Source organism: Actinia tenebrosa, unplaced genomic scaffold, assembly GCF_029948245.1.
Source record: "Actinia tenebrosa isolate PJP-AT-01 unplaced genomic scaffold, QUT_ActTen_1.0 PGA_scaffold17__23_contigs__length_9995812, whole genome shotgun sequence".
In the NCBI taxonomy this organism is placed as follows: Eukaryota; Metazoa; Cnidaria; class Anthozoa; order Actiniaria; family Actiniidae; genus Actinia; species Actinia tenebrosa.
In genome coordinates this window covers 4,331,130-4,343,563 of record NW_028292577.1, presented here as the reverse complement: position 1 = coordinate 4,343,563, position 12,434 = coordinate 4,331,130, and the positions used below count along the sequence as shown (strand labels likewise).

The window sequence follows — 12,434 nt, the reverse complement described above, 5'->3', positions numbered from 1 at the left end:
TCTAGACTTGACAAAATTAATCAGTCTGTCTATATTGAAGGCGGTGATGGGCATAGTAGATCTTATACAATCAGCTACAGAGGCAAAATACTTGTTGAATAAACTAGCCTTTTGTTTATTATCATCAATAGAGCAAACACCGTCTTTTATACTGTTGATGGCTTTCTTCCCCTTGGAAGATCCAGTCAAGGACTTGATTGTATTCCACATCGCCTTTGGATTATTCTTTTGTTCATCAAATGCATTGTTAAAATACGAACGCTTAGCGGAACGCATCATATGCACTGCTTTGTTTCTCTCAACTTTGTACTTTTCCCAATCTTCAGACATTCCAGAAATTCTAGCGGCTTTAAGACGATTGTCTCTGAGGTGCAGTTGTTGTAACACTGGTTTGGTGATCCAAGGAACCTGTTTGAGATTCTTGACGCGTTTGTCACGCCATGGACAATGAGAGTCGAGCGCACTGTTAAACAAAGATTCCCATGATTCTAATATATCGTCGATATCATCAAACAGATATACTGTATCCCATGGGACTTCTTTCAAGGTTTCTATGAAGTTGTCGGCATTAAAATTCTTCATGTTGCGATATTTGATAAACTTAGTGTCTTTACAACGTTGAGGATCAGAGCAAGAATATTTACGAACCATTACCAAAGGCAGGTGGTCTGATAATCCTACCTCAATCGTGCGAACATCCATAACACGCTCGGGGTGGTTTGAAAAGATATGATCTAAACAAGTACCGCTAATTGGACGCGTAATGTCCTTAACCAACTGTTTAAAATTCATGCTCCTCAGAACCTTAGAAAGGTGATGTTTGTTTAACGTGAAACATTTTGAAAATCAATATTAAAGTCTCCCAATAATATTGTCTCTTTATTTGATAGATAAGCGTTTTCAATATTAGCCTCCAATTTCTGATCATCATTTTTGCAATAAGATGGTGGCCGATAAATGCTTGAAAGGAGTAAAGACCTCTTTGACTTGAAAGGGAAGACCTCCAGCCAAATAATCTCTAAATCAGCAGATTCGAGATCAGTTCTGCGTTTAACTTTCAAATTTTCATCTACGAAGGCTAAAACTCCACCACCAGCCTCAGAACGCCTATCCCGCCGAAATATGTTGAAACCAGGAACAGAATAAATTGACTCTGGAATATCTGTTCTTAAGAAGGTTTCATTGGGGAATGACGAATCGAGCTGTGGAACATTATTCTTTCCAATAAGTAATAATTTGATCTCATCCAGCTTTGGCAACGATAAGCGATTTACATTCCAGTGGCCAATTCGTAGTCCTTTGTCGTCCAAGCCAAGGTCGATAAGGGGATGGATATCATCGTCATCTCCAGAAGAAGAATGCCGAATAGACTCGTTCAAGATAGAAGACGAATCCAACGATGTAGAACAGAAACTTGACGAAAATGACGTGTTCAAAGAGCAGGATGAAAAGGAATTATCAGGTCCAGGATTGATACTGACATCTCCAGCCAATAGAATTATGCAAGAGCTTAAAAGAAAGGCATTTACCAGTCGTAAAGCAGCCTTCAACTTTAAAGATGGCGGCACACCAATTTTGTGAGAACGACGAGGCCAGCCTGAATTTCGCCCAGGAAAAATTTTTTTATCCATTCCAGCGCATACATGTAAAGAATAAGTATTTAGGAAATTGCCAGTAAATTTCGGTAAAAGAAAATAGGCAGTAAACACTAGTAATAATGTGAAGAAGGCAGAGCTCAAAAACTGCCGTCCGTTCACCATGACTGCCTGTGGAGGACTGATAAAAAAAACTTGCATGAGCATTTTCAACCTGGGTATAAGATGTATCACAGTGTAGAGACTGCTCTGTTAAGGGTGCAGAATGATATTTTGAAAGCAATTATTGGTCAACGTTGTGTTGTATAGTGTTGCTTGATCTTTCAAGCAGTGTTTGACACGGTTTATCATAAGATTTTGATAGAAAGGATGTCTTCAAGGATTGGTGTGAGTGGCATAGCCTTAAAATGGTTTGAATCTTACTTGGCTGATAGGAGCTTTCGTGTTGCTGTTCAGGGTGATGTTTCATCCTGTTCTCTGTGCATTGTGGTATGCCACAAGGCTCTATTTTGGATCCATTTTGTTTCTGATATACACGTCACCTATCAACACTGACTAAACAGAGATTGCTGTACTATCGACTGATCATCGTCCCGACAACGAAAAACGATTTTTTTGTTCAGGTTCTACGTTGTGCAAGTTATCGTAAAAATTGAGCACAAAACTAACAGAACGAATTTTTACATTGTTCAAATAAACAGAATTGTTTTAAACTTTGAAAAATAATGGGATATCAACTGTTATTCCGGAAAATAACAAAAAAAGTTATCTCAAAAACAGGCTCGGGACACCCCATTTTTCTTTGCATTTTCGAAAATTGTAGGTTAAAAAAGTTTCAATTTTCAATTTTCTGTTTGTTATTTACCAAAGTAGTCAGCCACCTCAACTTCAGGGGGATTCAAAATGTAGCAACACGTTTAGTATCCTGCGGTCACAAATACGGCCATGTATCACCCATTCTCTATCACTTACACTGGCTGCCTGTTAAACAACGAATTGACTACAAGATACAAGATTGACTACTTTTACTAACTTTCAAGGCTATGAATGGCTGTGCTCCCTCTTATCTTAGTGAACTAGTAAAACCAGTGTTCCAGTTGTCAACTGAGATGACAATCATCCAATCTTTTAACCAAAGGTTCTTTCAAACTTAAATCCTGTGGTATAAAAGAGCATTCTCAAATGCTGCGCCAGAACTAATGGAATTCCCTTCCTGCACATATGAGGTCATGCAGAGATATTTTGAGCTCAAGATTTCCTTTTTAAGAAGGCTTACCCTTGATATATAATTTTATGTACATAGTTTTTATAATCTTTATTTGCATATATAATTATGTTAATGTTGATATTGAATGAAAATTGAAACTGAAATGAATGAATTGTTGAAAATATTTAAATGTTATTTTGTTATTTAACTTTTTATGCTAAAACTTGTAATGTAAAGCGTTGTTGAACTCTACAGGATATTGAAGCTATATAAAATATCATTATTATTATGTGCAGATTATTGAAACTGACGTATGCATATCTATAAATGTACTATAGGGCGCGAAAACGTAGCCTATAGGATTCATGGGCTATTTACAATTTTCATCAAATTGAAATATATATGTACATGTATAAAATGAGTTTCTGATTAGTAATTACAATAAATAAATAAAATATAAATAAATAAATGAAAAAATTCTGCTCAAGAAGTTAACGATAATTTGTAACTAAAAAAAACAGTAAATAAATACATTCAATATGTCTCTAATATATTAATACATTATGGTGTTTATCTATTAGTCCCAATAAATATATTTATGCGATAACCTTAAATGTCGTTGCAATATGAAGCGTGCTTGATATTACTGATAACTGCATTCGTCGCGAAATCTCCTTTGTTTTCTTTCCAAACAATTTCCGTAGGTTATCTTCCATGCTCGTTGACCATGCTCCAAGGGCATCTATAATTATGTCATACTGGATGACTTTGTATTCTGGAAACCTCTCTTTTAATTCCCATCTTAAAGGACCATATTTGGTAGTTTTCTCTTCCTCTTTCTTCTCCCTATTGTAAATCCACGGGCAGCTCATCTCAAGAAGGATTACCTCTTTGGTGTTATGGTTGATGATCTTGGCGTCGATTCTGTTTGCTTTCATCTCTTGGTTTCCTCCGTGCGTTGGAATATCCCATAGTGCTTCTACCTCGTCGACTTGTATTCAGGCTTGGGTTTGTTTGGTGAGTACCATGCATGGTGGTACTGAATCTATCAATTCCAGAAATACAAGCTCAAAGTATAATACTTTGAGGGCGTTGTTGTGCCTTGACAAATATTTGTTCTGCGCCAACGCTGAACAATTAGCTAAGACGTGCGCCACGCTCTCTTGTGCTTCTCCGTATAAACGGCAGCAGACGTCATTAGGTGGTGCTGTCTTCGTCTTTTTGCTGTAGTATAACTTCGTGGCCAATAGTAAAGTAGATAAAATATTCTTACCTTTTCTTGCAACGTTTCTTACTTCTTCTAATTGTCTCTCATGCTGCTTTTCTACTGTTTACTGTAATTGCTCTATTCTGTCGATTACTACTGCAAAACTGATGACTACATACCATCTTGTACACACTTGAAGTCAGCAGCAGATGCACTGAACAGTACTAGTGCCTTGCAGGCGTCTGTCCACGCTGTATTAAATACTCTATTAGGTATTGCTGCATCATTAGCATGTGGTATTATAGTTTCTTACGGATTGCTTTAAGATCCTCTAACGCTATACTTTCAGAACTGGAAGGTAGCACAAATTCCATAGACGAATCTTTCAGCACAGAGGTAAGAGGTGAGAAGTCCCAGTCGATTGTGTTTCCTGAATTAAACATGGTTTTTTCATCTTTGATTTTTAAATTCGGTTTGGTTGGTGGTAATTTTTTTCATTTCTACTGCATCATTTGGTGTGTCTTGCCAAAGGGGTGGTACTGTACCCGTTTTAACACGCTGGTAAACTATTGGCCACTGTGTCTTGAAATACGCTCGTAACGTTTGGTTCCCAACACGGAACAACAGAAGAGTCAAGCTGAAGTAATTATCTCTGCAAAACACCAAATTGAAAAATTGAAGTGAGTAGATATTCTTACAGAGTTAACCCACCAGGAAATCATTCAGAGACCTAGGTACGTCACCGCCTGTTGGGACACAGTGCTAGGAGTCCTCAAGGGAAAAACTGCTTTGAAAACATGGAGAGCATAAGGAAACTTTTCTTAGATAGTAAACCAACTGCTAAGAAAGTTATGAAAGCTTTATATGCCAACCCTACCACTGATGCAGAGAAGCAGTCATTGGCTTTTCTGAGGAAATTTATAAAGTCTCTTGATGCTGTGTCGCTAAACGTCTTCTTCAAGTTTCTTACTGGCTCCTGACGTAATGGTAGTCAAAACTATTTCTGTTTCATTCACCTCATTGGACGACTGGGAAGAACTCACCCGTGTGGGCCCAGTCTCAGAGGAATTATCAGAGGAATTTACCAACATCCTGAGAGAAAAGGAATCATGGACATTCAATATTGTTTAGACTGAACTGGTCTAGTAGCTAGTGAACCGTTGTTTCTTTTTGTACAAGCAGTACATTCACCTCATTGGAGGACTGGGAAGAACTCAGTCGCTCACCCATGTAGGCCCAGTCTCAGAGGAATTATCAGAGGAATTTACCAACATCCTGAGAGAAAAGGAATCATGGACATTCAATATTGTTTAGACTGAACTGGTCTAGTATCCAGTGAACCGTTGTTTCTTTTTGTACAAGCAGATTGCATAAGAAGAATAAGTTCAGATATTGGATGACGCCTTCGTCAGCTTTTACTGAAGTCCCTGTTCAAGTTGAATGCTATTTTATAAAGTATCATTAATGCTTTTTTATAAAGAATGTTATCATTATTGTTCCAGCCCTTTCCCATTGAAAATAAATAGAATTATATTACTGACATTGCATCATGTGATAAACGAGAAAAAAAAAGGGATAAGAAAAAAAAAAGGGATAAGAGTAAGAAAAATGGGAGTGATTCACTCTGGATGTTTTGCTTTTGTTCTTTCGTTTATATAAGATGTTAAGATTTCGCCCTTTGTCCACCTACTGCTGCAGAATTGGCATTTGTTTTGTTAAATCGTTTGGATATTTTTTCTCAAAATCCCCAGCGATTAGTTTACGGTACGTTTCCGAAAATTCATTTGTAATCAAATATTCAAATAATGAATCGTTTATCTTTGAATTTTCGTCAAGAAAGGGCGAACAATTCAGTAATTCTTGTAAATTCATTTCTTTGTCGCCCTGTAAACTGAGCTGACGGAACTTTAACAGGTACGCGAACTTAATATTGGGAGTGATTTCCTTTTGAAATAATCTATTCATAGACCAATCTCGTATGACTTTCTCACCAAGCATAGTTTTACCTATACCGGGTTTACCGCTAAGAAGAAAATTTCGATTTCCTTCTTTCATGGCAATGCAAATATCTTCGTATTTCTCAACTTTAAAACCCGTCATTTTTTCGGTGCATCCCTGTTTTTTTTTCTCTTGCTTTTCATTGGCATAATATACTGTCAGATTGGTGAAGATGTCGTCTGTCTTTGCACTGGTAACGTCATGGGAAGAAATATTTTTGGGCAATGATTCTTTTCTGTTTTCGACGGATGATTTTAATGCTCGACTACAGTCATTTATGTCTGCAAAAGAAAAACCACACTTATTTCATATGATATAACAATATAAGCTAGAAGAAAACTTCATAAAAAGGCTACGATTATTGCAAAATTTATTTATAACATATACTATCAGTTACGAGATGTTAGACGTCTTTAATTTTAATTAGCCCATGGCAGACTTAAAGCAAGTTAAAATTTCATTGTGGTAATTAACAAACCAGACTAAAATGGGGAGCCGAAACTCTGACATGAAATGACTAAGTAAATCCTCCAGTAACGAATATTGTAATTGATCACAAATTAGATTTATCTACTGATTTACATATCGTATAAATCCTTAGTTGCGTTCAAAGAAGTCAGCTTCAACGTGGTCATCGTTGACAAGAGCCGTCTTCACTGGAACTGGAACTGATGAATGCACAGGAAGATTATACTTCGATGCGTAAACCTCTCTTGTTGTTAGTTGGTTGCTGTGCGTCCAATTGATGCTATCTGGCTTTTCGTTTATGAAAATTTGTGTTTGCTTCGTCTGTCGTTGAAGACGTACAGACACAAGACGACCATATGTGCCTATGTGCGATGCCGCAGTAATTAATTCTTGCTCAGAAGACAACACTTCTTGCAATAGATAATTGCATTGCCGTAGTCGGAAAGAGCGTTATATATCTGCCCAATTAATAGGTAAGCCCAGACTTCAACGCGTCTGTCTTCTATTATCCTTGCTATTTCAATGTATTTCTGTCCAAAGTCAGTGGCATCTTGATAGTGTTTCAAGGGAAGATGTGCTCTTCATAGCTCGAAGTACGCCTCCATCATAGCGTTCTGATTGTTATTGTTCATGGCGCAATCAAGGAGCTTGTGCGCATACAGAATAGTGTCATGCATACCTGGAATTTGAGAATAAGGTCAAACACAGCGGGATGTATAAAATTATTTAAGGAAAGAATGGAATTGCTTAAGGTGATCAATGGAGATGTTTTTTATAAATTGAAACTTTGTCCAACGTGGTCGAGGAAAATATTTTGGGAAAAGCCTTTGGGTGTTACCGAGACTTTGAAGACATTTATATTTATATTTATCATGAATTGTTAGACTGAAACAAAAGTCAGCACAATGCTTGTTGTGTCATTTAAATCTCATTTGCATCCATCTTTGAATAGCAAATTCAGTTGGGTTGGTTGTATTTTTTTCATTTCTGCTGCATCATGTGGTGTGTCATTCCAAGGGGGTGGTACTGTACCAGGTTTAAAACGCTGGTAAACTATTGGCCACTGTGTCTTGAAATACTCTCTTAACTTTTGGCTCCCAACATGGAATAGCAGAAGAGTCAAGCTGAAGTAGTTATCTCTGCAAAACACCAAATTGGACAAATATATATTAACACTCTGCTTTCCACGCCATTTGCAATAAGTTTTATACCCTGCGAGCAGAAGTTTTTTTTCTGACCCTCCGTGGAGCTGGCTGTCGGCCAGGGTATAAGTTTTATGATTGGTTTAAAAAATACATAGGATTATACAATTGATTGGTCTTCCAAATAATTAAGCTAAACCTCAAAAATCAATCAAAATTAAAGCAATCAAAAATTAGGTTCTAAATGAAATGATGCAGTCTTACTATGAAAAAAGGATGACAAGTTGAACTAACTCTTCCTCACAGATGCCTTGTCATTAACACCAAAACCAGAATATACGTGTACAATAATTTGCAAATACTTAATAATCTCTGTAACTAGTAATAATTTCACTCACCTTTCTTCTTGGCTGGCCATCATAGAGCAAGGTTTAAAACAAGATCTAAAAGAGTAAATAGAAAAAAATATGTCACACATTTTTCCTATGATATGTATTGTTATAACAACCCAGTATGATTGTAGTGTTTAAAAAACGAGTAGGAGTGTTTTATCAGGTATAAAAGCACGAGGCGTAGCCGAGTGCTTTTATACCTGATAAAACACGATGTACGAGTTTTTTGAACTGCTTAAAACACTCATGAACAATTTATAAGATTTTGGTTGACGTCACGGGCATGCGCAACCAGATTCAATAGAAGCTCCCACACGTTGGATATTGCGTGCCAAGGCAAAGACAGGCACGTTAGTCAAAGATCATTAGGGTTGACTATGACCTTGATGAAGCTCTATGTCTTCATCTAAACTTGGATGTATACTTCATCCCTGATGAAGTCATCCTCATAGTATTCGAGTGGTCTTTATATAAAGATCACAATTGTCTTTATATAAAGACACATGTGTCTTTATATAAAATCACTTGAATACTAATGAAGAGGACTTTATCGGTTATAAAGGTTCATGCATATGACGTGTATGGTGGCTCCAATTGGACCATAAGCTTATGAATTATTAATGAGTGTTTTAAGTTCATTAAAACAATATATTATTATATTATATTATTATCGTGTGAATTCTGATGTCACATGTCTCATCCCACCAAATGATGACAGCAACTGGTATATATATAGAGTTTGGTGTTTGTCTTTCTTTTATCGTGGGTAAAGGTGATCTATGTGCCGTTTTAATTCATCTTTCGTCGTATTCTCTTGTGGTTAGCTGTTAATATCAATCGACGTCATTACTATAAAAAAGCTTTATTTATGCACTGGGCGCCGCATAATGCCGTATCGTCCGACAAGCGTCATGGCACAGGATTACCATTTTGTGTCAATTGTTGTATTTTCTTTGTCTCTTTATTTGAAAAATTTGTGTAAAAGCTTCATTAAGCATGATACCCTCTTTCAGTTAACCAACATTGCGGCCGCCGACTAAAATGTGTACGCCTTAGACCGTGGGGACTGGTAACAAGTCCCCTCTTGAACTGGTTTTCAAAACCAACATACTAATATACTGAACTGAAACATGTCTCAGTTATTTCAGAGACCTAAGTTAGGTCACTAATGTGCAGTGTTTAACAAAGGCATGTACAAAGTCTGGGTCCGTATGTGGCTTGATTTCACGTCCAGAACGTGGTTTCGTCAGTACAGGGGTTGAATCTGTAGTCTTGAGTCTGTTGCCTTCATCACCGAACCTCTGCGGCTTCCACGGTGTTGCTGTCTTGCCTTGCTTAGTGGGCGGTGGTGCTGCCAAAGTGTTTGGAGTATCTGTTGAAGGAGGTACTGACACTGGCATTTCATGACCAGGGATTGCTTTAAAAAATATTTTCTCCAAAATGTGGATAGGACGAGCTGTAGAAATTTCACTACCATCTAGATAAAGCTCTGGACTATTGATGTAGGAATTTTAAAGGAAAAACTTGGAGCCGTTTTGAAGAAAACGGCGAAAACTTGATTTTTTGCAAAACTCTCGTTTTTGAGGTTTGCAACGACAATTAGTAAAAAAAAACATTTATTCAATGAGTTTTTAAGATTTGATGCTGATTTTCCGTAAGGCTCATCCGCAATACTTAGCTTGGAAATAGATATGTGAAAACTTCAAGGCAATCCATTCAATGGTAATGATTCTAAAGCGCGATGTTTCATATGCTTCAAATTTTGGATCGAATTTTCAAGAGGCGTCATAACATTTTTTCTGCCCAAGACTTTCCATCCAAATTTATACACAGGCTGCAATAGTACTAGATGATGAGATTCTGAAAATTTCAGAAAAATCGTACCTGAGGATGAGGAGAAAATAGCCAAAAACTAAAAATAGCACTGTTTGATTTTCGGCCGTAATAGGCTAAACATTTAAAAAATATTAAAATAAATTAGAAAACTCATTAATAGTTCATTACCATTTTGTCCAATCCGATGCTCTTCTCTGATCACGAGGACAGCATTTTATACCACATAAACTACATTTGAATGCGGCCCAGGGGAATAATGGGGTATACAACACGTTAACAATGAATCTCTGATTACTCTAAACCTTTATATAAAGGTACGTGTGTCTTTATGATAAAGTCACAGGTGTCTATATATAAAAGTTTATCGGGATCTTCACATTCAAAATTTCTTAAATTTTGCTAATAGTGCTTTTAAACATTTTTCATTTGCAACAAAACATTAGTATCAATTACAACGTATGTCGTACTAAATTATCAAATTAATTTTTAAAGTTAGGCCCAACTTAACTCCGTCATCACATCGTAAGAATTTGTACTAAATTCCTTAACTACTTTCCAAAGTTGAATGTGCAGTTATTAAACACTAAACCTGTTGCACACAAAGCCGAAGTATCAGAGCTAGTTTCTGGCACATTCATCAGAATATCATCTGGTATGTCAAAATCTACCAAGTCAAGGTCAAAAAGATCCTGTAACATATCATTATTTGAACACTCAGTTATCAGTTGTACTTAACTTAGGTGGTCCTACTGCTGCGCTTGCTTTTAATTCCTGCTCTTTGTTTGCTTTTTCGTAGCCTAGTAACGCATTTGAGCGATGATCAGTTCGTTCACGGATTAACTTCTCCTCCGTATGACTCTGGAACAATCTAGTTGCGCATGTTATCCTAAGACAGTGCAATGTTTTGCGACTTAACCCAGCTTCTGCACATAATTCTGGCAAGACTTTGTTCAGGGTATTAACTCCGACAGGCGCTCGGCAAAAACTAAATTCTTCTAAATTTGGATTGGGCTTAAAATAAAATGCCTCTATTTCATCACTTAGGTGTTTGATGTTTTCTAAGCACTTAGCATAGCAATTTACAAGGCAAGGAAAATGGTTTACTTCTTTCCCTTCACAGCAAACATGTTTCACTACCCTAGGCTTATATTTTAAATCTTTTAACACCCCATGGTACGTCTTCGAAACACTTTCATCATATATTACACAATTGCGTTCTACTCGAAAATTTGAATATCTAAGTGATCTATTCTCTTTTGCCCTTAGGCCGAACAGTTTGCCATTATAGAAATAAATTGTTCGAAACAAAGACTTAGCTGTATGGCAACCCAAGAGGCCTTTATTCCACAAATGCAGCTCTTCTATCGCTTATATCGTTTCTCTCCTCCTTTTTGCTTTTATTTGCCACTCCTTCCTGAGTTGCTTGTTTCATTTCTGCATCCAGTATTCTTCTGAACATGTGTAGCCTAAACAAAAAACAAAAACACACTTAATACAGTAAAACAGTGGTTTTATACAGTATATCCTTCGTTTTGTCCAAGTAACGAAACAGGGTTGCCACTTTCCTTTAAATGCCGTTGAAGGCCAGTTACAATCAAGTACAAGCAGCTAGGTGGGTATCGTTGGCCATTGGCCTTGCTCACTTCTTGTACAAATTTCGCCAACCACTCATATTGCAAATGTTAGTATCCAAGGACTGAACTTTCTCCAAATCAAACGTAAAAGAGCCCCTCTCGTTGACTGGGTCCTTGTTACTTCTTTGACTTTGCCATTCAGAAAATATCTTGAAAGCCCATTTTGTGGCATAGCGAGTTGACTTTGGAGTCGAATTATCTAGTGCTTTCTTTTCTTCTTCTTCTGTTATTGGCACTCTAAAACTCCGATTCGCTGCCATTTTTTAAATACCAAAGACTATGAAAAACGACACAACACTTCACCCGTACGGCGCTACATGCGAATAAAGTAACTGAAGCAAGTTCTATACATTTGAATTTCTAATTTTCTTTATCTATTTATACAATATTCCCAAATGGAAACAATCTAAAAAATTTCTATTGTTTTCTATCAATTAACTAATTACATTTTTCGGTTTCATAGTTTCATCGATATTGGACAAAATGGTCATTGAAAATTGATGAGTTTCTTAAGCCATTTAAAACACTCGCAGCACGTGTTTTATCAAGTATGAAAAACCCTCGGCTACGCGTCGGGTTTTTATACTTGATAAAACACTGCTGCTCGTTTTTTAAATACTACAAAAGGGATAAGAGTAAAAGAAAGGGGAGTAATTCCCGCTGGATGTTTTGCTTTTGTTCTTTCGTTTATATAAGATGTTAGGATGTCGCCCTTTGTCCACCTACCTTTGCAGTTCATAATTGTTCTACACCAAATGATTATCTACGCAAAGGACTTTTGATTATGACTATAAATCTTGTTTCTTTTAAATTTTCTATTTTCTACCAAGTCAATATCAACGTTGACGAAAGAGTAGTTAGTTAATAGCTACAGGTAATATCTATTTATAAAACAAATAATAAAGAGTTTATCATTACTCTTCGTTCAATTCTAGTATTTTCGTTTTCTTTTGTT

General features: G+C 36.6%; 2 protein-coding genes and 1 long non-coding RNA gene across 7 annotated transcripts in view; all 3 read right to left on the bottom strand.

Annotated features, from left to right (window-relative positions):
- Positions 1 to 708: 708 nt before the first annotated feature.
- LOC148910291 (uncharacterized) lies at positions 709 to 1,631 on the bottom strand. The gene has a single exon (XM_089032026.1). The coding sequence runs from the start codon at positions 1,629 to 1,631 to the stop codon at positions 825 to 827; it is 807 nt and encodes a 268-aa protein (XP_088888152.1). The 3' UTR covers positions 709 to 824.
- A 5,367-nt stretch (positions 1,632 to 6,998) lies between these two features.
- The window catches only part of LOC148910289 (uncharacterized), a 15,637-nt gene continuing 10,201 nt past the window's right edge, over positions 6,999 to 12,434 (bottom strand). For 2 of the 5 annotated variants that reach the window (XR_016120056.1, XR_016120053.1), the window contains exons 2-4: positions 9,206 to 10,780; positions 8,016 to 8,060; positions 7,223 to 7,614 (exon numbers count right to left, since the gene is read on the bottom strand). This is a non-coding gene — a long non-coding RNA (uncharacterized LOC148910289). Of the gene's footprint in view, positions 7,155 to 7,222; positions 7,615 to 8,015; positions 10,781 to 12,434 lie in introns of those variants that run through there. The other 3 variants (XR_016120052.1, XR_016120054.1, XR_016120055.1) reach the window with 3 other exon arrangements.
- LOC148910290 (uncharacterized) lies at positions 11,185 to 11,849 on the bottom strand. The gene is made up of 2 exons (XM_089032025.1): positions 11,486 to 11,849; positions 11,185 to 11,311 (listed from the first exon to the last, which is right to left on the bottom strand). Exons 1-2 carry the CDS (start codon positions 11,737 to 11,739, stop codon positions 11,185 to 11,187), a joined length of 381 nt encoding a protein of 126 aa, XP_088888151.1. The 5' UTR covers positions 11,740 to 11,849.